Source organism: Amblyraja radiata, chromosome 10 (genome assembly GCF_010909765.2).
Source record: "Amblyraja radiata isolate CabotCenter1 chromosome 10, sAmbRad1.1.pri, whole genome shotgun sequence".
In the NCBI taxonomy this organism is placed as follows: domain Eukaryota; kingdom Metazoa; phylum Chordata; class Chondrichthyes; order Rajiformes; family Rajidae; genus Amblyraja; species Amblyraja radiata.
Genome location: NC_045965.1, coordinates 19,209,987 through 19,233,353, shown reverse-complemented (window position 1 = coordinate 19,233,353; position 23,367 = coordinate 19,209,987). Strand labels below are relative to the sequence as shown.

Genomic DNA, 23,367 nt, shown 5'->3' with positions numbered 1-23,367 from the left:
TTTGGCGCCATTTACAAAAAGTCCAGTCCGGTCCAGGCTCTCGATGTACATGAACCCGATCCAGGTAAGCCCCAGGCTGCTATGCCTCCTCCATCGCCCTCGCTATCCCGCTCCTCACCCGACCACATTTGTGTCCTGGGGGCGTCTCCTAAGCCGACCAACCTCGCAGGTGCTGAAGGCAATACCCTGGTCCCTCTCCTACCGGTCCACTCCTTGCATCTGTCGCTGCCAGTGGCTCCCTCCTGCTCCACTCTCAGATCTTCAGGACTGAGCTCTGGCTTTTGAAGCTTCTGAGCCCACCTGCTCGCAAGGTGCACCAGTGAGCCCTTCTTCACCCACTGCATGGTCCAGTTGAAGCGGCAATTGCCGAGGCTCATTTTTAGCCCCTGGGGACAATGCTTTCTTCAGGCTGCTGCCACTAACAGGACGTGCTTGGACACTGTGGGGCTCCCTCCCCTCACCTGCTTTATCCGCTGCCACCTCCTTCTCCCATCGCTCTGTCCACTCAGCCTCTATCCCCTCCTCCACCGCCATTTTCTCCCCTTCTCCCTCTGAATTGCCGATATACTGCCCCTTGGACGTGGCAGCAGGCGAGAGGATTGTCATTGTCATTGGCAGTGACGTCAAGAAAGCGCTGTCCCCAGGGGCTACAACATGATCTGCTACAACAGCCACATCATCCGACCATGCAGCAGCTAGTGAAGAAGGGCTCGCTGGTGCAGTCCAGTGGCATTGGTGCTTTGTTTTATGGTGAAATTACACAAAGTGCTGGAGTAACTCAGCAGACGGAATCAGTCTGAAGAAGTTGTCCTGATGTCGCCGATCCATGTTCTCCAGCGATGCTGCCTGGCCCACTGAATGCCTCCACCTCTTTGTGTCCTTTTGTGTATTAACCATCATCTGCAGTTCTTTGTTTCAACTTCATACAATGATAATACCGTACTCGGTTATAACAGACAATTGGCATATAACATACATCATTCCCCCCTGCCCCCGTAACGTACGCTATACTTAGAAATTATACACATTGATTATTTTCCCATACACTCATTTTGCCTAAACATTTTTGAAACATAGAAAATAGGTGCAGGATAGGCCATTCGGCCCTTCGAGCCTGCACCGCCATTCAATATAATCATGGCTGATCATCCAACTCAGTATCCTGTGCTAGGTTGGACTTTTTTTAAACTTAAAGAAATCATAATCTTCATAAATAGCATTAAAATCTAGCGATTACTAGCTAAACCACATTAAATACGAGTTTGAAAGACAAACAACAGAGCACCTGAATTTAATGCTCTGGAATTTATTTTCCTAACAATTCTTCCTTTAAAAAAAACATAATTTGCGTTTAATTGTTACCATTAACAAAAGCAACTGTTAGTTTGTAAACTTTCTTCCAAAATTTGTGACAAATAAATCTTTTAACAAGTAGTTTGTTTTTCCATTTAGCTTGCATTAAAAAAAGTAATTTGTATATAAACACTGTGAACGGCTCAACACTGCAATGTGCAGACAAAGGTTACCCAAGCTGTAATATGTAGACATTGCTTATATTTGTGCATGAGCAAGAGACCAAGCGCTAGGGTATTGTCATTATTTTCCTAAAAATGAGAGGCTACGCCTTACACAGAATAGCCACAATGCTGTGGCCTCCACATCCATTCCCTGCTCTATCATGATGCCCCCCAACTATTACGATTCATGGAGCGAACCCCAGCCAACATTGAACACTTCCCATTTCTTGGAAGCCATCTTTCAGTAAAGGCAGATATGAACGGTAGTCTTTGGCTGATTGAAGAGAGCATTTTATGAGCTCAGGACTAAGCAAAACACTTTATTGAGCAGCAGTGATTTATATAATTCTGAGATATCTACTTAACACCTCAGGCTGCTTAAAGCACAGAACAAATACCAACAATAGCAGTCTGCAAAATCCTCTCAATTTACATGAAGGACGAGCAAACAAACATTTTTCTCTCTCCCAGGCCAATATTTCCAGGATTGAGATTCTAGTTACACTAAGTTACTTTAACCAAGCCATGTCAGTCATATATCCAATACCAGAAACCTTTCCAAGCTCTTTCATGAGAACTAGACAAATGATGAGATTCAAGTATATGCAACAATGAAGAAATGTAACAATCCAAACGTCTTCTTGGAATCTGTAGACCAATGACACCTCAAATTGAGAAAGACCATTTGGGACAGCATTGAGACTTTTCAGCACTGGAAGCACATAAGGCCATAAGTGATAGGAGCAAAATTAGGCCGTTCGGCCTATCAAGTCTACTCTACCATTCAATGGTGGTCGATCTATCTTTCCCTCTCAACCCCATTCTCCTGCCTTCTCCCTCATAACCCCTGACACGCTTACTAATCACGAATCTGTCAACCTCCACCTCAAAAATATCCATTGACTTGGCCTCCACAGCCTTCTGTGGGAATGAATTCCACAGATTCACCACCCTCTGATGAACAAAATTACTCCTCATTTCCTTTCTAAAGGCACGTCCTTTTATTCTGAGGCTCTGGTCCTAGTCTCTCCTACTACTGGAAACATCCTCTCCACAGTCAATCTATCCAGGCCTTTCACTATTCGGTAAGCTTCAATGAGGTCTCTCCTCATCCTTCCAAACTCCAGTGAGTGCAGGCCCAAACGCTCATCATATGTTAACCCAATCATTCCTGGGATCATTCTGGTAAACCACCTCTGGATCCTCTCCAACTCTAGCACATCCTTCCTCAGATATGGGGCACAAAACTGCTCACAATACTCCAAATGAGGTCCGACCACTGGCTTATAAAACCTCAGCATTACATCCCTAGATCCTAGATATGCAAATTGAATGATCATCTCATAAATTAGCCACCAGTCCAATCCATCAGCTAACACTTGGCCCATCTACACAGTACTTTGAGTGTAGTGTTGACTTCAGTAGGCACTTCAGAATCCCCAAAAACTAGTATGGAGGCAAGTCATTCTCAGTCAACATGTGATCCATTTAGCTAGGCAGAACATGATTGTTGACAATTCACAGACTAATGAGTAGAGGCATCAATTTATCATTTTATCTGATGTACATGTCTATTTATGCTATCGCACGAGTACACAAAATCTCAAGACAATCTGATTTACAGGTTTAAGTCATACTGCAAAGCCTGAACATTTTGGATACAAAAGCAAAAAATTAAACTAATAACCATATCTATTTTTAAATTCAGAAATTTAGATATTGAAACCAATCCTTTTGATTACTGGAGAAAAACCTCATCTGGTTTACCTGCGCACTTAAAGAACAAAAAAAATCTGCATTTCCCCAATTTGGCTAATGTGACTTGAGTTCCAATAATTTTTTTATCTGCCTTTTTAAAGAGTTTGACCAAGGATCCAATTTAGAGAACAAGTAAGGGTGAGTAATAAATGTGACTGTTATTGCCAAGGATGAAATCTTGCATATTTTTTGGAAATGAAATTAAGATTTTTTTTATCAGAATGCTCATTTTCTCCACATTGTCTTCCTTTGAGAGTCCTTTGTTTGTGCCACAGCTGCATGGCTGAGGTAATGTGGATTTAAAAAAAGTTTTCTACTGCAGCAACTGAAATTGACTTACACTTCCTTTTTTCAGTTACATAACCACAAGTTGAATATCAGGTATTGTTATTACTGGGGTATCTCAAAAATAGTTAGGAACAAATTTTAAGACATCGCCTAAACAGTTCAAAAACAAACACAAAGGAAATTGATAAATTATATAATGACAATGTCACTAAAATAGTGATATAATTAATACAAGGAGAAGTTTGGGTCAGCGTTTTAAAGTGAACAAAAGAGACAAAATGTTCAATTTTAGAACTAAAATTCATTCTGCACTTTCATCTGTACCCGTTACACGGATCTTTTCGTCATTTGAATCAAAATTCAAACTATTCCCATTACGAACTAAGTTCAATTCTGGCGAGAGCACAAAACAAAGTTTTAGTTTTGCCTTTCATTTCTAGCAGTCAATACAATAACAGCGGCAAATTAAGAACTACCTCTCTGAAGTGTCACCAAGTGCGAAATTAGTTTTGGTTTAGCCTTTCCGCCATCCAATTTACCTTCCCATCAGTTTTTCCCAATCCAGAGAGACATAAATATCTAAGGTGCACCCGATTTTGACCGCATTCAATATCACAGCACAGTAGTATTAAAAACAAAGGAAACTGCTGTCAGAAGCGATGCAGTCAGGGTGAGCAAAAACGCCGTGCGTCGGTGCAAATACCTGTAGCTGGTTCACCTTTGCATCAACGGTGCAGAAACACTCCCCTAGACCACAGCATACCCGCGTCAACTACAATAACCCGTTAGACGGCGTATCCACGGCTCCCTCCAACCCCCACCTTAACAAACTCAATCTGCACACACGTTCACCTGCCCATTTATTTTTATGTTCGCATGTCACATTATAATTTACTCTCTATTTTGAAGTTTTCCCCCATACACTTACAATGGGAGCCCCGCTTCCGGGCGCACACGCTCCTCCTCTAAAATGGTGCAGCTGGCGGAAGATGGGCGGACTGAGCAGCGTCTCACCGTGCAACGCAAAGATCCTATAGCAACGTGCCGGAAAGCAGCCGGCTCAAACACCATCATGTATAATGCTGCATGCATTGCACATTTGACAGGAATTGGAGATCCCGATTGCTTTCAAATCGTTGCATTAAAGCAATTAGCAATATTATATAGATCCCGTTGTTTGTAATATTTGCCATATGTCAATTAATAATCTTGCTCACTTTGCAAATGAGAATAAAATAGTAGGTATGTTGCAAAGCCTACCTGAAGCGTCTTTGAAGATCTGCTGCTGAGGGTGTGCGCGATTTTGGCGCCGTTTAGAGGGGGCGGGTTTAAAACGCGATTTTCTCTAAGCTGTTCAAATCGAAGATGTTCAGCCTAGTTAATTATTAACGAAAAATCGCTGGAAGACCCCGTCGCAAAAGCTATTATTAGGTTTAAAGGCCTTGAATAATAGTTATAGTAGTTTAAAAATCAATCTTTAAACCCGCGAGCGCCAGCAACCGCAGGGTCTCATAAAGAAAATAGCAGAAGTTAGGTTGTATATTTTTACATTCAAAAGGGCTTCTAAAGATCCCTTTATACAAAATTTAATATTGCGAGTAGCTCAATTTGGGCGCATTATATCGCGCAGTATTTTTCTCGGCATTTGAGGCACAAATCTACCGCAATGTGAACGTTCTAAACCAGCGCGTTCCACAGGAACCCACTAGAAAGCTGATTTAAATGGGCATTTATTTACAGCAATTAAACACTGAATTCCTTCCATTTGGCCTATAAATTAATGTAAATGAGATTTAAAAATCATGTTTTATTGTGAATTATTTGTGAATATTATTTGGACATTTAGGCTATTTAAAAATGTTAATCATTTATTAAGAAATGGATAGATGTTTAGATCTAGTAATTGAAGTCTGAAATTAGCTACAATTAGGTAACTAACTAATTATATGCTTTAATTTCAGGTCATCCAAGTAAGATTATTTTATATTTGTTTCAGAATGCTTCAATCTATGATAACTGAAAATTTCATTCAGTTCTCTTAATTTTTAAGAAAGTTATGGGCTTTTGACTGTTCACGATCACAACTTTTTTGTTATGTCCATAGAAAATCAATAGGGAACAAGATGCTCATTTCCGAGTATGAAAATGGCCATAACTTTTTAAATACTTGAGATATGAAAGTGAATTAGATGTCAAATTAAACTTATTTTTATGCTTTATCTGATGGGATAAATTACAGACTTGATTTTTAAAATCTCAAAATTTTGTAACATTGCTAAAAATAGATGGCACAAACGATCGAGGTATCGTGTATCCAAAAGGGATTAGTAATGTCATTTAATTTGCTCAAATTGTTGTGGGATCACACGCTTTTTAATAGGGATTAGCAATATCTAGATTTCATTCATTGTAAATGGATCATATTATCAACAACAGGGATAATTATGATGTAGACACATTGAAGGCAGTTCAAAAACTGCGTATTCAGCATAATTAACATAAATAATCTACGTGCGTAACTGCATCATGCATTACATTAAATAAGTTTGTACAATTTAAATGGAAAACATAACAAATTAATATTATATGAATTTCATGAGTGGATCAAATACCACACACTTTTACAAAGATTCCACATGCTGTCATAATGTATCATTTACAATGCAGATACATTGCAAGCTTTGTAAATAGACCATATACAGAAAAGATTAGCAATGTGATATAGGTTGTACACAGTAGACTCTAGACACACAATGCAGAAACAGGCCCTTCAGCCCACCGAGTCCATGCCAACCAGCGATTAACCTACACACTAGGGACATTGACAGAAGCCAATAAGCCTACAAACCCACAAGTCTTTGGGATGTGGGAGGAAACCGAAGCACTTGGAGAAAACCCACGCAGTCACCCGGAGAACTACAAACTCCGTACAGACCACACCTGTAATCCTGTAGTCAGGATTGAACCCGAGTCTCTGATCCTGTAAGGCATCAACTCTACCACTGCGCCACTGTATTGCCCAAATGTATTATTTGTTATAAAACAATGAATGACATTATAAAATAACAGACATTGCAAATGGTTCAAATAGTATGAGAAAAAAGGTGAATTTCATCCATGTGGGCCGTTGCTAAGAATCACCTTCTGAGATAGGGGAAGTTGTCTACTTTTTGCAAGAGTTTTGTCATGAACCTTTATTGTCAAAGATCAGTGTGGTGCAGCACGGCTAATTGGTCAAGGACCTCGGTCTTGTTGGCTTAACATGTAATGGCAATCCCCTTGTTTGCTTCAGTGAACGAGGCAACAAATGTCTTGGAACTTAATCACAAAGCAGGCACAAAAGCACAAGTATCAATTGCCTCCTGCAGCTGAACTACTGAGATTCAGGTGACCTTGGCTCTGGAGTGCAGTTACCGCAACCAGGTTTCCCATATGTTCCAAAGATTAGCTGCACTTCACAGGTAATCATGTCTAGGTGAAATGCAACACTGTAATAAGAAAGATTGAGAAAAGTGTGGGAGCAATGATGCATCCTTGTTTGATGTTGATCTTCAGTGAAATTGGTTTGTTGCAGACCCTCTGGCTAGTATGTCTTGAATGCCATCGTGGAGAGAATGTAAAATCCATTGTCTCATCTATGAACTGTAGTACTGCTCTTGTTCCCCCTCCCTCCAGATGGAACAACGATAGAATTCCCCCAGTCCTCTCCTTTCACCCCACCAGCCTCCGCAACAAACACATTATGCTAAAAACATTTCTGCCACTTTCAATGTGATTGCACCTCCAGACACATCTTCCCAACCCACCTTTCCACAGAGACCACTCCCTCCATAACTCCTCAGCTCACTCATCCCGTCCTACCCAAACCACCCCCTCCCCAGATACTTTCCCCTGCAACCGCAGGAGATGTAACATCTGTCCCTACACCTCCTCCCTCACATCCATCCAGTGGCCCGAGCAGTTCTTCCAGGTAAGACAGATTCACATGCACCTGCTCTAACCTCATCTACTGCATTTGATATCCTGATGTGAGCATCTTTATATACCAGGTGAACATTTCACTGAAACCTTGGCCTCAGTTCACCAAGGACTGCTGGAGCTTTCTGTCATGGACATTCTCCATTGCCATCATGAGGCCATACAGAAACTAGAGAAATAGCACCTCATATTCCGCTTGAGTAGCTTACAATTCAATGGTAAGAGCACAAAATACGTCTAGTTTTTGTAACTACCCATCAACAACACCCACCCCCACCCCACCCCACGTTGTTTCAACCCCACCCCTGCTCTCTTCCTTTTCCCCACCTGGATGCACACCCACCTCCCACCTCCTTTTTACCTTCCGCTTCCACCTTCCTCTGGACTCACAGTTCTGCCTCACCTATCCTTATCTCACAGACTTTGTATCTTTTTAAAAAATCTCTGGCATTTGTCCATTCATTTGCCAATCAACCTAACCCCCCTCCCCCACATCCATCCATCACTTGCTGGCTTTTCCCCACCCCACCTCTCTTTCAGCTTTCTTCGCCTACTACAATCAGTCTGAAGAAGGATCTCGATCCAAAACGTCACCCATTTCTTCTCTCCAGAGATGCTGCTTGTCTCGCTGAACTACTCCAGCATTTTGTATCTACCTTCGATTTAAACCAGCATCTGCAGTTCTTTTCTACAATCTGAATAAGGGTCCTGATTTGAAACATTGCCTATACATTTTCTCCAGAGATGCTGCCTGACCATTGAGTTACTCCAGCACTTTGTACTTTTTGTACTCGTGTTTGGTTTGATTGTACTGATATATTGCATGATTTACCTGGAGAGCACACAAAAGGTTTTTCATAGTATCTCAGTACATCCGACAATAATATACCAATACACCAATTTGAACCAGCTCAAGCTTGGTTATTGTCACAGTCTTGCAACATTTATGAGGAGTCTGCTTCATTATCTGAAGAGTTGTGAATAGAACTAAAAGCCGTTCAATCATTGGGAAATATCACAATAATTGCCACATGCCAGCTCTGGTTTTGTTATTTTCATTAGATTTAGAAAATCACATGGTGAATCCAAGTTGGATTTTAGAGTATGCAGTACCCAGCACAAAATCAGCAGCACAATACTAAAGGGGCTGTCCAACTGCGGCGACCTAATTGGTGAGTTTAGAAGAGTTTAGGAGAGATTGAAAAAATGTCATGTTGAAGACCTCCTTCGACTATGTTGAATCCTAACTTTGGGAAAAATGGACACCGAATAGTGTAGAGTGAAAACGACCTCCTTCGATTTCCTTCGACCTCCCTTCGACTATATTGAAGACTATCTACGACTACCTTCGACTACCTTTGATTACCTTCGGCTACCCTTGATTACCTACAAATAACATGCTGACCTACTACGACCTACATTGACTAAACCTACGAGTAAAAAAAGTATAGATTTTTTCCATGGCGACATTATTTTACTCGAGAGCATTTTTCAACATGTTGAAAAATACGCCGCGACCTAGCTGAGGCCTTGAGAATGCGGGGACTACTCTCGAGCATGAAGGAGAGTTACAAAGACCTCCTAGGACCTCGTGTCGACCATGCTGCGAGTACGAGTCAAGGGCAAACTCGCCAGAACTCGCGGATTAGGTCGCCGCAGTGGGACAGCCCCTTGAGGGAATGCTGCACTGTGGGTTGTATTCCAATGTTGGATAGGATGGGTGAAACATATCTGGTCCCCAACTTGGGAGTAAAAATATCTTAACACTATTAGAGAAGACCAGAAGGCCTCTCATATAACACTGCTACTTCTACATTTTAATATCAATTACACTCTGAAAATACATCCTCTGAGCAACATTCCTTTCTGGTATGTAGGTTGGCAACTTCCATTCTACACTCTCCTCGGGTATAACATTGGACTGAAGATGGACATAAAAAGCTGGAGTAGCTCAGACAGCATCTCTGGAGAAAAGGAATAGGTGATGTGTCCGGTCGAGACCCTTCTTCAGCCAGGGGAAAAGGAAACGAGAAATATAGAACAAATGAATGAAAGATATTTAAAAGAAGTAACGAGGATAAAGGAAACAGGCCATTGTTAGCTGTGGGCTAGGAGAAAACGAGTTACAGACTTGGGTGGGGGAATGCAAAGGTTCTTTAAATTAGAGAAATCAATATTCATACCACTAGGTTGTGAGCTGCAAAAGCGAAATATGAGGTACTGTTCCTCCAATTTGCATTTGTCCTCACTCTGACAATGGAGGCGGCCCCAGATAGCAAAGTCAGTGTGGGAATGGGAAGGAGAGTTAAACTGTTTGGTATCCGGGAGACATTAGGCTCTTACCTTCCGATGTGTTGGGGGGTAAATCAGACCTTCTAGTTTAATAGTCTGAAGAAGGATCTCGACCCGAAACGTCGCCTATTCCTTCTCTCCATAAATGCTGCCTCACCCGCTGAGTTTCTCCAGCATTTTTTTGTCTACCATCTAGTTTATTAAAGTGAGACCAGAGTACGGATAGTTTCGCCTTCTATCTTTTAGTCAACATATTAAGGTGACGGAGTCATAGTAGGGTGTGCTAGGGTAGAAGCCCCTTTTCCTTAGGTGTATTACAGTAATTGACTCCCTCCATGTATTACGGTGATAGTCTCCATCTCTCTGTGTATTAGTGGAAGTTCCCTCCCTCTCTCTTTCTCACTCTCTCTGGTGTATTACGGTAATTTAGCCCCTCTCTGTGTATTACGGTGAAGCCCCCCCTCGCTCTGGTGTATTACGGTAATTTAGCCCCTCTCTGTGTATTATGGTGAAGCCCCCCTCGCTCTGGTGTATTACGGTAATTTAGCCCCTCTCTGTGTATTACGGTGAAGCCCCCCCTCGCTCTGGTGTATTACGGTAATTTAGCCCCTCTCTGTGTATTACAGTGAAGCCCCCCCTCGCTCTGGTGTATTACGGTAATTTAGCCCCTCTCTGTGTATTATGGTGAAGCCCCCCTCGCTCTGGTGTATTACGGTAATTTAGCCCCTCTCTGTGTATTACGGTGAAGCCCCACCCTCGCTCTGGTGTATTACGGTAATCGACCCCCCTCTCAGTGCATTACGGTGGAAGCCCCCCACCCCTCTCTCCGGTGTATTACGGTAGTCGCACTCTCCGGTGTTTTACGGTCGGGGGGGGGGGGCTCGGTTTTGCGCCACCGCCCTGCCTACACTTTTTTCCCTCTCTCTCGGTACAAATGGCCGAGCGACGCGCCTTCGCTCAAAAAATCAGCAGGTAAAGCTTTTTCCTCCCGTCTGCTTGGCAGAACCGTGGCTCACCGTGAGCAGTTAGTGGTCGGCTGGTCTGGGGGAGGAGGTTTGCCCGCCTCGCCAGCTCAACTCGGCCCGGCGCGGCCCAGCCTGACCCAGCTTTGTAGACAGATGTAGCGGTGAAGAGCAGAGCATTGCATTGCAGCAGAGGAGCAGTCTGCTTCAAGCGCTGCAATCAACAGAGCAACATTACCGGGACAGATCATTTAAAAAATAATAAACAATCCGTGAGGCTGCACAGAATGACAAAGTGATTGCAATTACAAATCCGTACAAAGAGTTTCCAAATGCCATTCCATGCAACAGCGACAATCCCAGCTGTTGTTATGCGGAGTGGGATCGTGTACTCCGGAGAAAGCGCAGTGCCCGAGCGGTGCAGTTGATCTGATTTGCATTATCTATTCCAGATTGCATATTAAATGCAACGAAATGTTAATTCCAATAAAAGTTTAGTTCGCTCTGCATAGGGCATTCCCACCCACGAATAAATTATTTTTGACATAACTTATGAATGTGCAGTCTAAATGCATGATGCATGGGGGAAAGTAAACGGACGAATACGGTGTGATCTCAGCGGCATCTTTATTGTATATGAGATGAGATTTAAAGATGTAAGATGGTGTTATGTAATTTATATTTTATATTAAATTAGATTGGCACCTATATAGTGTAAATACGGTGTTCTCTTCTGGTTCTGGCGAGCACCATTTGTGGACCATAAGTTTGAAAGTAAAAAATGTAGTTATTGAAATTAGACATATTCATACATTTACAATCACTCCATGCGCAAAATTGCCGACTCCTGGCCCGCAATTTTCTTGATACTGTGAACTATTACGTCTGTTTTAAGAATGTTTGACGTTCAGAATGCAATCTGCAGATAAAATCTTACTGAGAGTTATTTTAAGAAATGGAATGCTGGTTGGATTTGCTAGGTTTACTTTGGGCTACGCTTTTCTGTTTGATCCAGGTTTTGTAGTCTGCTACATACAATATAAAAAACAATTTCCATTCAGTTGAGAAAATAATGTTTCAGAGCCATATATGGTTTATCAGTTGTAACTACACGTGAATATAAATAACGTTTTTAAAATATATTTTCAAACAACACCATTTCCAACAAGAAATATATCGGAAAAACCTTCTTTAAATTTTGGATTATAACATTTTGTGACATTTTTCCCGTAAAATATGATCTATCGACAATAGACGTTAGAATAGATTTAAAAAAAAAAAAATAGACTTCAATTTGAATTGACTGTTTCAAAGTGATTCTTAAAAGTGATGTAAATGTAATCAAGCCAAACAGCATTTTATTGTGTGCGGTAAAAATTGCCGGCGGAATAGAACCAGCACAAGTTCATTTATTCCTCTTTTAGAAGTCATTTAGATTTTGACCTCTTTGTGGTTGGTGGATTTCCTTTATGGAAACTGAAAAGAACTCCAGAGCCCAAAAATATGTTACTTGAAACGTGAATTGGCCAGTTGTGGTGCGGTTTAACTTTGACACATCCTGGTTTTCATCTTGTGGCACTTCAATTTTAAGGGCAGTTCTAATTTTGCCGTTGGTGCATTTATGATATCATTGGTCTGTCCTGTACCAAATGCAATGTCAACTTTCAAATTCTAAAGTTCAGGAAGTTTAATTTACTGTATTATTTGGCTGCATTGTGATATTGGAATAGTCAGGCAGAGATAATTTCAATGAAACTAGGTGAACGGTAATTGACAAACTGATTTTATGCACAGTTTTAGATGCAGTTATCCACATTTCATGATTTTGTTTCCTGAAGAGGCTTTTGTAGGGAAAAGTTGCTGTTTTTTGATCTTTCAATAGATCCTGCTTACTGCCAAATTGATGCCTTTTTCTGTACAATAGTCTTTTACCATGAACTATTTGGTCTGTCCCACCACCAATTCATTGATGAAAACAGTTGGTGAAAAACACTGTTTGTTTAAATATGAATGCCATTAATCTCATTGTTAAAACATTACTTATAAAGATTTTGCTTATATTAGCTCACATGCTACTGAAAGAATTGCCTAGTGTTCCAATCCATTTTGATCTTGTTCTGAGCATTATTTGCAAATTTCATTATTCATTCCCTGACATGAAACAGATAAATATTTTGAAAACATACTGATTACTCGTGCTTTATACTCATGGCCCAAGTATGCCACAGGTCAAATTTGACAGTATATTCTGGTTTATGACATAGAAACATCGAAAATAGGTGCAGGAATAGGCCATTCGCCCCTTCGAGCCTGCACCGCCATTCAATATGATCATGGCTGATCATCCAACTCAGTATCCAGTACCTGCCTTCTCTCCATATCCCCTTAGCCACAAGGGCCACATCTAACTCCCTCTTAAATATAGCAAATGAACTGGCCTCAACTACCTTCTGTGGCAGAGAATTCCACAGATTCACCACTCTCTGTGTGAAAAATGTTTTTCTCATCTCGGTCCTAAAAGACTTCCCCCTTATCCTTAAACTGTGACCCCTCGTTCTGGACTTCCCCAACATCGGGAACAATCTTCCTGCATCTAGCCTGTCCAACCCCTTAAGAATTTTGTAAGTTTCTATAAGATTCCCCCCTCAATCTTCTAAATTCTAGCGAGTACAAGCCAAGTCTATCCAGTCTTTCTTCATATGACTTTACCCTAGATCAGAAGCCTGATAACAGAGGAGAGAGAAGGTCTTCCTGAATGACATCATAATGTTCTGTTGCACCACCTGTGCTGATTGTTGATGTGTTTTAAATATACTGGGACACAGTTGTATTCTTAACACAAAATTGAAGTAAAATACTTTTTTCAATTTTTCTCCAGGACTGTGGCAGCTGAAGTAAGGAAGCAAATCTCTGGTCAGTATGGCAGCTCTCCACAGCTGCTCAAAAACCTCAATGTGGGGGCAAACGTTTCCCACCATTCAGTAAGTTCATTAAAAAATATATTAGAACATTGCGAATTGATGGGATTTGGTTTGATAAGACGTTCTTTGCCAAATTCAACATTTCTTGGAGGATGACCCAAAGATCATACAAGAGTGGAAGTGAGCAGGACTGCCCTTGAATGTAGTGTTGTGATTGGGTTTGGTTTGTAATGGCATCTTCAGTTAAATATCCCATTGCTTGGTTTTACCAAAAATTTCCACATTAAAATGCAACTTGTTCAATAGAAATACCAGCCAAATCCCTTTTAACAATACCTGGAATGTGATTAAATCTTAAGAAGGGGAAGAATAGCATATATTATAATGTAAGAATTATTCCCTATAATGTTTTTGATCATGGAGATAACTACATGGCTCGCCAAGGGAGATTACATAAAGAATGACAAAGTAATTAATCAGTTCCCCCATTGAAATTGATGTTTTTTCCTCATTAAGCAAAAATTACAACTGGGTGTTTGATTCTGGATTTGTGAATAAGTGGATTGTATTTAATAGAAATAGTCAGTTTCAAGAACCAAACAAATAATTATTAAAATGAAAAAAGTATAAAATGTAATAATAGAAATAAAACAGCGATGATGGAAGGAAAAGCGAGGTCAATCACCACGTGGAATAAAAAGAATGCTTAAAATTTAAATTCATACCTTTGTCAGTATTAGGAGATAAATAACATTGTAGGTTGCATCGATTGCTTATGGTGTCAACTCTACACTAGAGAAGCCAAAATGAATTTCAGATGACTATCATGGCATACATCTGTCTCTGCTCTGTATGAAAAATGAAAGGAACAAAATTTTAATCAAGTCTTTTTAACTGTTCTGAAGAAGGATGTGTAAATCTGTTTTGTCTCGATTCAGAATGCTAAGTAACTGCCGTGTGTTTCCAAAATATTCGGTTTCTTGTTTAATGAATTGGTGACTTCATTGTGTTAAACAGTTGTAGATAACTGGGTTATGTTTTTTTCTGCATGTTCCAGTTATTTATCTTAATGTAATAATGTAATTTTTGGTAGAGGAAGTAGTCATGATAAGCAGAGAAGCAGGGCTAAAATGATGAGACTTGAGGATAGATCAATAGTCTCAAGGGAATTTTAAATGCACGCAATCAATTCAACCTCAAGACTTTCATGTTTAATGTGCGTTTGCAGCATAAAACATTTCATTCCCTAGTGTAAAATCTCTCAATTTGACCATGGAGTTTCAACTTTTTTTTTAAACAAAAATTCTTTGGATTTTTTTGGCAGCAATGGTTTTAGTTTTTCATAAATTATGATTCTAAAAACCGAAATAGAATTGGGATCTAAAAGTACAACAAAGCTATGGAATAAATCACAATTGTGTAAAGTATATAAAATATGGAGTCATAGAGAAAATTTTTTAAAGCGATTTTATTGTAATCCACGATTGAAGGATGATTCCTGATAATCTACTGAAGTTCCTGAGTTTAAAAAAAAAAGTTTATATCTGTTCAAAATAAATTTGCTTTTAGTTATAGTTGGCTGGGATCTCATGGATAACTAAATCACTTGTACGTTGAGAAATTGGCCACAAAAGATGTAATATGATTTGATAAGCTGCCAGCCACATCATTACGAAAGTGATAAACATAGGAAAACCTTGTCTGGCTTGTGTAAAATTAAAACAAATATATTGCAAGGATTTATATTGCTGTTTATTATTGTGATTTTGAAATATCTCTTATTTTCTGTGCCAACTGAGAGGATTTTATTTCAACTGCACACAAATAGATGTGGTTCTGGGGGGATAATGGGTATGTTGGTGTCTCAGTGTGCTTCGTAGTTCAGCTGCAATAGAGATATTGAGGAGAACCGAAAGACCCTACAAGCATTGGAATTCCATTGCTCTGACAATTTAGGAAATTGTTCTGCGTTCAACAGTTTTAACATATGTAATTTGTGTATTATCTGGCATGAAATTACTGTTCTGTAATCCCACTAATGTTCTTGATGTTAAATAGGCAGGTAGAACAAACATCTATGGTGCAATGAGCATCTAAAACAGCAATGCTAAAATCAGTATTGCTCGGTGGATTAATCTGTGATGCAGGTTTCTCCTGAAACCAGCTGCATGCTGCCTGATTATGTCTTTTCCTGATAATGACAAAAGTATGCTGATATTTTGCCATTGCGGTTCATCAAGTTGAGCTGAGAATATGACTGACGGTATCTGAATGTAGATAGCTTCATGGTATTTCCTTTGTCAAGTGCACCCACAAGTGTTTTCTGTGTAAAATATAAAAGTTGTTGAATTGCACTCATTTTCTTGCTTCAATAGTGGATGTTGCTGTGAATTATGGAATATATATTATCCCTGATATAACAAATTTAACACAAAGCAAGTTTCAATCCTGTCTCAGAATTATACTGGCTGGTACTGATTTATATAAATGCCACGTCTATAGAGCAAGCACAGAAGCTTCCAATATTACTCCTTGAATCTAAAATGAAAACAATGAATTATACTGTATGTCTGTGTGTGTGATGCACTCGCACAGTAACTATTCATGTGTCTGGTAGAATTAGTGTTTGAATATGTGAAAGAAATATTGAAATAATAACATTGAAAATTAGCAGCTCAAAAAAGTCCCTGGAGTTCACACTTATTATATCAGCTATAAATTGCTGTGCATCTGATTTGTTTTTCACGGCATTTAGCTTCTTAAAGATGTCTGTAATTTATTTTTAGTGGAATCACATTAGTTTTGTTTATAAACTTGTGGATATGAACAAAATGTTTCCACATTTTACTTGTGCACTAAACCACTGTCCTTAAATTTAAGTCAGGAATAAAGGAAATGACGATAAAAGCAAGACATCTGATTTAAACAAAAAATAGCATTTGGAGGGAGAAACAATGTTAAAAAATTAAGGTCACTGAACCTCATCAGAACAGGAAAAGATTAATCAATATATTAAGTATGAACCAAAGACAGAAATGAAAATAAGAGATGGTGGTCGCATAGCTGACAGTGCTACTGCCTCAAAACTCTGGTTTGACCCTGACCTCCGGTGCTGTTTTTGCAGAGTTTGCACGTTCACTCTGTGACTAGTGGGTTTTCCTCGGGTGCCTCGGTACCTCCTACATTCCGTTAACATGCTGGTTGACTGGTTAATTGGCTGTCGACTACCAGACTAGGTGGGTATCACAAGAATCAGCAGGAGGTTAATCGGCAAGTAAGAGTGAAAATAGGTTACAGGGAAATAAATGGGGAATGAGATTGACGGTATTTGCTTTGAGCAAGAGCATGGACTCAATTGGGCTTTTAATGATCTCATTCAATGACAGTGCTCAGCAAAGCCAGTTTGTGTTTGGTTTTCGCAATGGAGTGGAAATTGTACCATGACTAGCTAATACAAATAATAACATGAAGGGATTAATAGGAATTACAAATTTGTCCAGAAGAACTATTTGGGAATGGAATAGTTAAGTATTTTCTGTACTTGCTGGAGGAGAACCCACAGGAAGGTGTCAGGATTTTGTCGTGATTGGAAAATGAACTCGGATGCCCAAGTAATCCACTTGGATTGCTGAGTGATGGTATAGCACCAAAGATTACGCCTCTTCTTCTTGCGTATGGCGTGCACAGCCTAAAGTTGTAGGACAACTTGTTCTATTTGATCTTATTTGGTTGTGCACACCGGGTTGATTGCATTCGTCGAAACAGGGCGGACCACGTGAAGGTTGCAATCTCCCACCCCATTGTGCCTCTGAATGTGGAGCATGATAGGGTGGAAAGTGAGGACATGGGGAACACTACACATGGGGACCTCTATACAAGGAAGGAAAGGAAATCTGAGAGAAGAGTGCGGTCAATGTACTGAACCTAAGATGGAGGTGAAACACTGTGTTTAGGAGAAAATAAAGCATATCATAAGAATTAGTATGGGCTGTGGATATTGATTAATATATTATGCATAAAAGTACTCCCATAATTTGGGATGCCATCTCTCTGTGAAAGCAGGTATTTACTTTGAAATTTGCCATTGCCTACTGTGCTTCTATCATAGATGCGGCCCTCGCACTTGTCCCCATGTTACCCCGCAGCTCTTCTCTTGCTCCCCCTCCCCCAGTCGCAACAGGACTGAGCCCCCCCCCCCGCCTCCCCCCCCCCAGTCCTCACCTTGAAAATAAGTTAAAAATGGACAATATTAAGGTTGAGATTTCTGAGGTTGGAGGTTGTAAAGGGAAAGCCTCAAGGAGATGAGGGTTCAGAGATGATCTTCTTAACAGGTCGATTCTCCAAAACCACCTAAATCACAGTTTTTTGGAAAATTTACAAGTCAGTAAAATTAGTTGTGTTCTCATGGAGTCTTCAGATCGATGCTTTTGAACACAAGATTGAGGGCGATGATTCGGTGTAGCAACTAAAGTCAAGCTTTCTGCTTTAATTTCTGTCATAATCCAAGTCAGCAAATGTAATTGTAGCACCTCTTGGTCTGGCATCTCACAAAGCAGACATGAATGATACAGCTACTTCCAGTTAAATATGCTGGAATTCAGTGTGATATCAATTTTTTTGGGGGGGTGTTTGGGGGTTAAGGAAGTGGATTTGTTTTGAGGAACCATTACTTCATGTTTACACATCAGTAAAGAGGAATGTAACAACCTTGGTTGAGGTTGATTCGTAAGTCCTCATTTAATCTTGCATTCCATCCCTTTTTGCTCAAAGCTGTGTTCACCAACATCCACATGTTTGGGCATTTTCTGAAATGATTTGTCACCACAATGATTTCTAAGCATTTGGCAAAGTTACGTCAAGACTGAAATGTATTTTGTCTCCTTACACTCACAGGACTTTGATGAGTGTTGATCTGTAACTTAAATAAAGATCTGATATCAAAGTAATTTCCAAACTCCTGGATCTAGGTGTCACCCTCCTCTGCTGCTGGAACCTTGACTTCCTGACGCATAGACCACAATCAGTGACTATGGGCAAAAGATTTCCCCCACATAATTCTCAACACTGGTGCTTCACGAGAATGCATTCTCAACCCCTTATATTCCCTATATGTAAAGATGGCGGCACCTCGCAGCAGCGGCCTCTGCAGTCCGTCTGTCTTTTAAAACATTTTTGTCTTGTTGAGTGTATAGTTTGGTTGTAGTTTATATATTGTTTTTAGCTGTGTTTATGTGGGGGGCGGGGGGGAAACTTTTAAATCTCTTCCCTGTACGGACGACCCGACCTTTTCCCTGTCGGGTCTCCGTTGTCGTTGGGGCCTAGCACCATGGAGCGGCCTCCAACCGGAACAACCTAGGGCCTCCAGTCGCGGAACCTGCGGACACACCATCGTGGGGCTGGCCGGCTTCGGAGCGTGGAGAGCTGTGGTGACGCGCGACTGCGACCCGTCTTCGGAGCTTCGGAGGCTCCAGCCGCAGGTCTGGTGGACGGTGACATCGGGAGCTTGCGGGTCCCTGGTGGGAGACCGCTTTTCGGAGCTCCCGCAACGGCAACTTCTACCGCCCGGGTTGCGAGGTTGAAAACGACCCGGAGCGGGGCCTTACATCGCCCGTCGCGGCTTTAACGGCCGCGGGACTTGCCATCGCCCGCCGGGGCTCCAACGTCAAGACCCGGAGCGGGGCCTTACAACGCCTGGCGTGGCCTTAACGTCCGTGGGACTTACCATTGCCCGCCTGGGGCTTTAACATCAGGAGAGGAATGGAAAACAGGAGAGACAATGACTTTGCCTTCCATCACAGTGAGGAGAAGATTCACTGTGATGGATGTTTGTGTTAATTGTGTGTCTTTGTTTTTTTCTGCAGAAACCAAATTTCATCTGAGGTTCCAATGACAATAAACTGTATTGCATATACTCACGACTGCGCAGCTAAATTATGCTCTATATCCATTTACAAGTTTGAGGATAACAACACAGTAGTGAGCCAGATCTCAAATAATGAGAAGTCGGAATACAAGTAGGAATAGGGAGTCAGTAACATGGTGTCAAGGCAACACCCTCTCCCTCAATGTGGCCCAGTCTATCACACAGACCAATGTCTATCTCCCATCAACTCCATCTACAGTTCATGCTGCCTTGCGAAAGCAGCAAACATTATCATAGACCATTTACACTAGTCATTCCCTCTTCTTAAGTCGGGCAGAAGATACAAAAGTGTGAAAGCACATGCTACTTGATTCTGGAACGGCTTCTTCCCTGCTGTTATCAGACTCTTGCATTGTTCTCCCATAAACTAGGGTGTCATCTCAATCTTATGACCAACCTCATTGGATATCTTGGACATGTTCTCTGTAACTGTAAAGTTATAATGCTGTAGCACTATATTCCGCACTCTAGTATTTTACTTTTTGCACTACTGGTTGTACATGTGTATGGCTTGATTAGACGACAGTATAATTTGATTTGACTTGATAGCACCCAAACAAAAGCCTTTTGCTGTGCCTCGGTACATGTGACATTAATAAACCAATACCAATTTCCTTCACTATAGTTTGGTTCTAAATCTGATTTGCTGCATTTCTTTACTTAAAGCCACATTAGCTGGCTTTGGTTTAGTTTAGTTTTGAGATACAGCGCGGAAACAGGTCCTTCGGCTCATTGAGTCCCCGCCGACCATCGATCCCCAGACATTAACAGTATCCTACACACACTTGGGACAATTTATAATTTTCGCAAGTCAATTAGCCTACAAACCTATGTGTCTGGGTCTGAAGAAGGGTTTCGGCCCGAAACGTCGCCTATTTCCTTCGCTCCATAGATGCTGCTGCACCCGCTGAGTTTCCCCAGCAATTTTGTGTACCTTCAGCCTACAAACCTATGTCTTTTGTGTGTGGGAGGAAACTGGAGTTCCCAGGGAAAACCCATGCAGGTTCAGAAGCAAACTCTGTACAGAGAAGCACTGGTAGTTAAGATCGAACACGGGTCTCTGGCACTGTAAGGCAGCAACTCTACCGCTGTGCCACCGTGCCGCCCGCTAAGGTTTCTTCATCCAGGTATAATTTTTTTACATGAGATTGTACAGTGAATGTCAGCAGCATTACTTTCCAGTCACTGAACAGTAACATTTTTTTTTCCTTACCTTTCTCACCAAGGAGCTTTGAAGGCAGCATTCCTGGTTAAAATGTACCCAGGGGATGAATATTGTGCAAATTATAAAGCAAAAACTGCTGATGCTGAAAATGAAACCGAGTGGGGGGATATGGCAGTGGTCCTGGCAGCAACTGGGGAATGAGAAATAGGGTTAGAGTTTCAGGTGAATGATCTTCCATCTGAACCAAGAAATTAAAAATCAACATGTTTGATTTCTAAAATGTCTTAGTTCTGATGAACTGTTACTAACCTAAAGCATTAACTGTGTATCTCTTCATAGATGCTGGCTGACCTGTGTGCCTCGACTATTAGCAGTTTTCATAAAGGCATATTGGTCTTGTATCCTTTCTTCCTAGATGCCTATGTTATCTAAAAAAAGACTGGAGGGACTAAATTATACGGAGAGCAGGGCTCGAAATTAACGGTTGCCCGGGTGCCACTGACCACTCAAAGTGCCGCCGGGCAACCTAAACGGCGAGTCTTTTTGCCCGGCTTGACAACTTGGTTTATACCGAAGATAGACACAAAAAACTGGAGTAACTCCGCGGGTCCGGCAGCATCTCTGGAGAAAAGGAACGTGACGTTTTGTGTCGGCGACGGTTGTGGGAAAGTGTGGCGTGACGGAGGGTCCGAGCGAATGTCGGGCCCCGCACAGCAGCAGCGGTGGCAGCTCCATCTCCTCCTCCTCCTCCTCCTCCCGCACCCACTCCGCCAACGGCGCTTCCAAAACAAACCCTTGGAGGTGTCGGTCAGTGGTGGACGTATTGGGTGGGGGGGATTGGGGGGGAGGATAGAGCGCGGTGATTGGAGGAGGGAGACGTGCCAAAACACTCTCGGCAGACCTGCACCGCAGCCAGGATCGATCCCAATCCTGCCACTGGACCATCCCCGCCCCCACCCCTGCGCCCCCCCCCCCCCCCCCCGGGGGTGGCCAGAGGCGTCGGGAGTCAGACGGGAGCGGTGCCCCCAGGCCCACAGCCAGCGCAGAGAAGCAGCGCTGCTCAAGTCTGCCTATCCCTGTGTGGATTGAGACAAGGCTGTAGGGGAGACCAGAGATTATAGAGGAGCTCCTCTAGTATCTTTGGGCGAGACAGGCAGTTGAGCTGCATTTACTTCCACAATCAGTCATATACATCACAAATTTGGTCAGGAGATATTTCAGTTGAAATTTTAACGTTAATTCTGAAGAGGGAATGATGGAAAAAACGTTTATCACGAATTTTACAAAAAAATTGTTGCTTTCAAACTGGGTATCTTCATTGCCACATACATCTAATCTGAATGTCCGGTAATGTGGCGTCTTGACACCTTTAAATATATTACCAAAAGAACATTTGCTGCATTTATGTCCTTTGGCCATCTCTTGTCAGTTAGTGTAATGTTTAACCTGTCAGATGGGTATAGTCAGTTTTAACAGCTATTATCATAAAATGCCTTTAGAAAATTCCTTGCAACCTGTATATTTTGTTGTAGATAAATTATGTGGGAAGCGAGAGTGTTTCTGTACCAATAGCAATAACGACCCATGCTATGGCCATGTCATGATAACATTCGGTCCTTCACAGAAAACATGCTTGCATCAATCTGTAGTGTGCATGGTTAAGCATATATGTTATCAAGGTCCAGGATTTATTGACACAGGTTGATCATATGCTGAATAATCCAACCACATTTTTGTCTGGAAGTGGAAAGAAATAATAAAAATTGCATTAATTGCAATGTGTAAAAAGTGTTGAGATACCGTATCATGTCTTGAATGGTGAATATGTTAGTTTGTGACTTTATTTGAAGCAGAAATAATATGTGAATGCTTCATTGAGCATAATTCCGACTGGTAACTACGCGCTTCGTCCGAGCACGCGTCATGCAAGCCATCTTAAATGACCACCTAAACTGTCATTTGGCAACCTAAAAAGCTGCCAAGGTTGCCCGGCTGGCAACAGGGAAAAAAAGTTAAGCGAGAGCCCTGGTGGAGCGTGCGAGCCTGAGAAGTGATCTTACAGAGGTGTATGAATTGATGAGTGGCATAGATAGGGTGAATGCTTTTTCCTGGAGTTGGGGAATGAAGAACCAGAGGGCATGGGTTTAAGGTGAGAGGGGAATGATTATTGGGAACCTGGGTGGTAGGGATACATGGATAGGATCGGTTTAAAGGGTCTAACACAAAAAAATGGGATTAGCTTTGATGGTCATCTTGGTCAAAATGGAGGGCTTGGGCTGAAGGGTCCCTTTCCATGCTGCATGTGTACCACTTTGCATTCATTTGTACTGGATATACCTGCCTTGGAGACAGCAAAAATAAGTTTCACTGGATTGATTCCAGGACAAAGGGGTTTATTTATGAATAAGATTAATCAAATTGAGTTTATATTCTCTGGAGATAAGAATGCAAACTGAACGTATTGTAGTATATTAGAACTTGTGCAGGCTTCTTGTGTGGGCTTCCTCTGCTGAGGCAGTCTCAAGTATAGAAGTGATCCAATAAAGATTGAGATGATGAGGAA

The 23,367-nt window shown here is 41.4% G+C and overlaps 2 protein-coding genes across 13 annotated transcripts in view; one reads left to right on the top strand and one right to left on the bottom strand.

The window, feature by feature from the left end:
* Positions 1-4,533, bottom strand: part of atg4c (autophagy related 4C cysteine peptidase) — a 46,095-nt gene extending 41,562 nt beyond the window's left edge. The window contains exon 1 of one of the 2 annotated variants that reach the window (XM_033028272.1): positions 4,492-4,533. The gene's annotated coding sequence lies outside the window, so the exon portion shown is untranslated. Of the gene's footprint in view, positions 1-4,415; positions 4,465-4,491 lie in introns of those variants that run through there. The other variant, XM_033028271.1, reaches the window with a different exon arrangement.
* A 6,132-nt stretch (positions 4,534-10,665) lies between these two features.
* The window catches only part of dock7 (dedicator of cytokinesis 7), a 132,244-nt gene continuing 119,542 nt past the window's right edge, over positions 10,666-23,367 (top strand). For all 11 annotated transcript variants that reach the window (XM_033028261.1, XM_033028260.1, XM_033028259.1 and 8 more), the window contains exons 1-2: positions 10,666-10,805; positions 13,674-13,776. In XM_033028261.1, the coding sequence (XP_032884152.1) occupies positions 10,768-10,805; positions 13,674-13,776 (141 nt within the window). In that variant the 5' untranslated portion in view covers positions 10,666-10,767. The remainder of the gene's footprint in view (positions 10,806-13,673; positions 13,777-23,367) is intronic.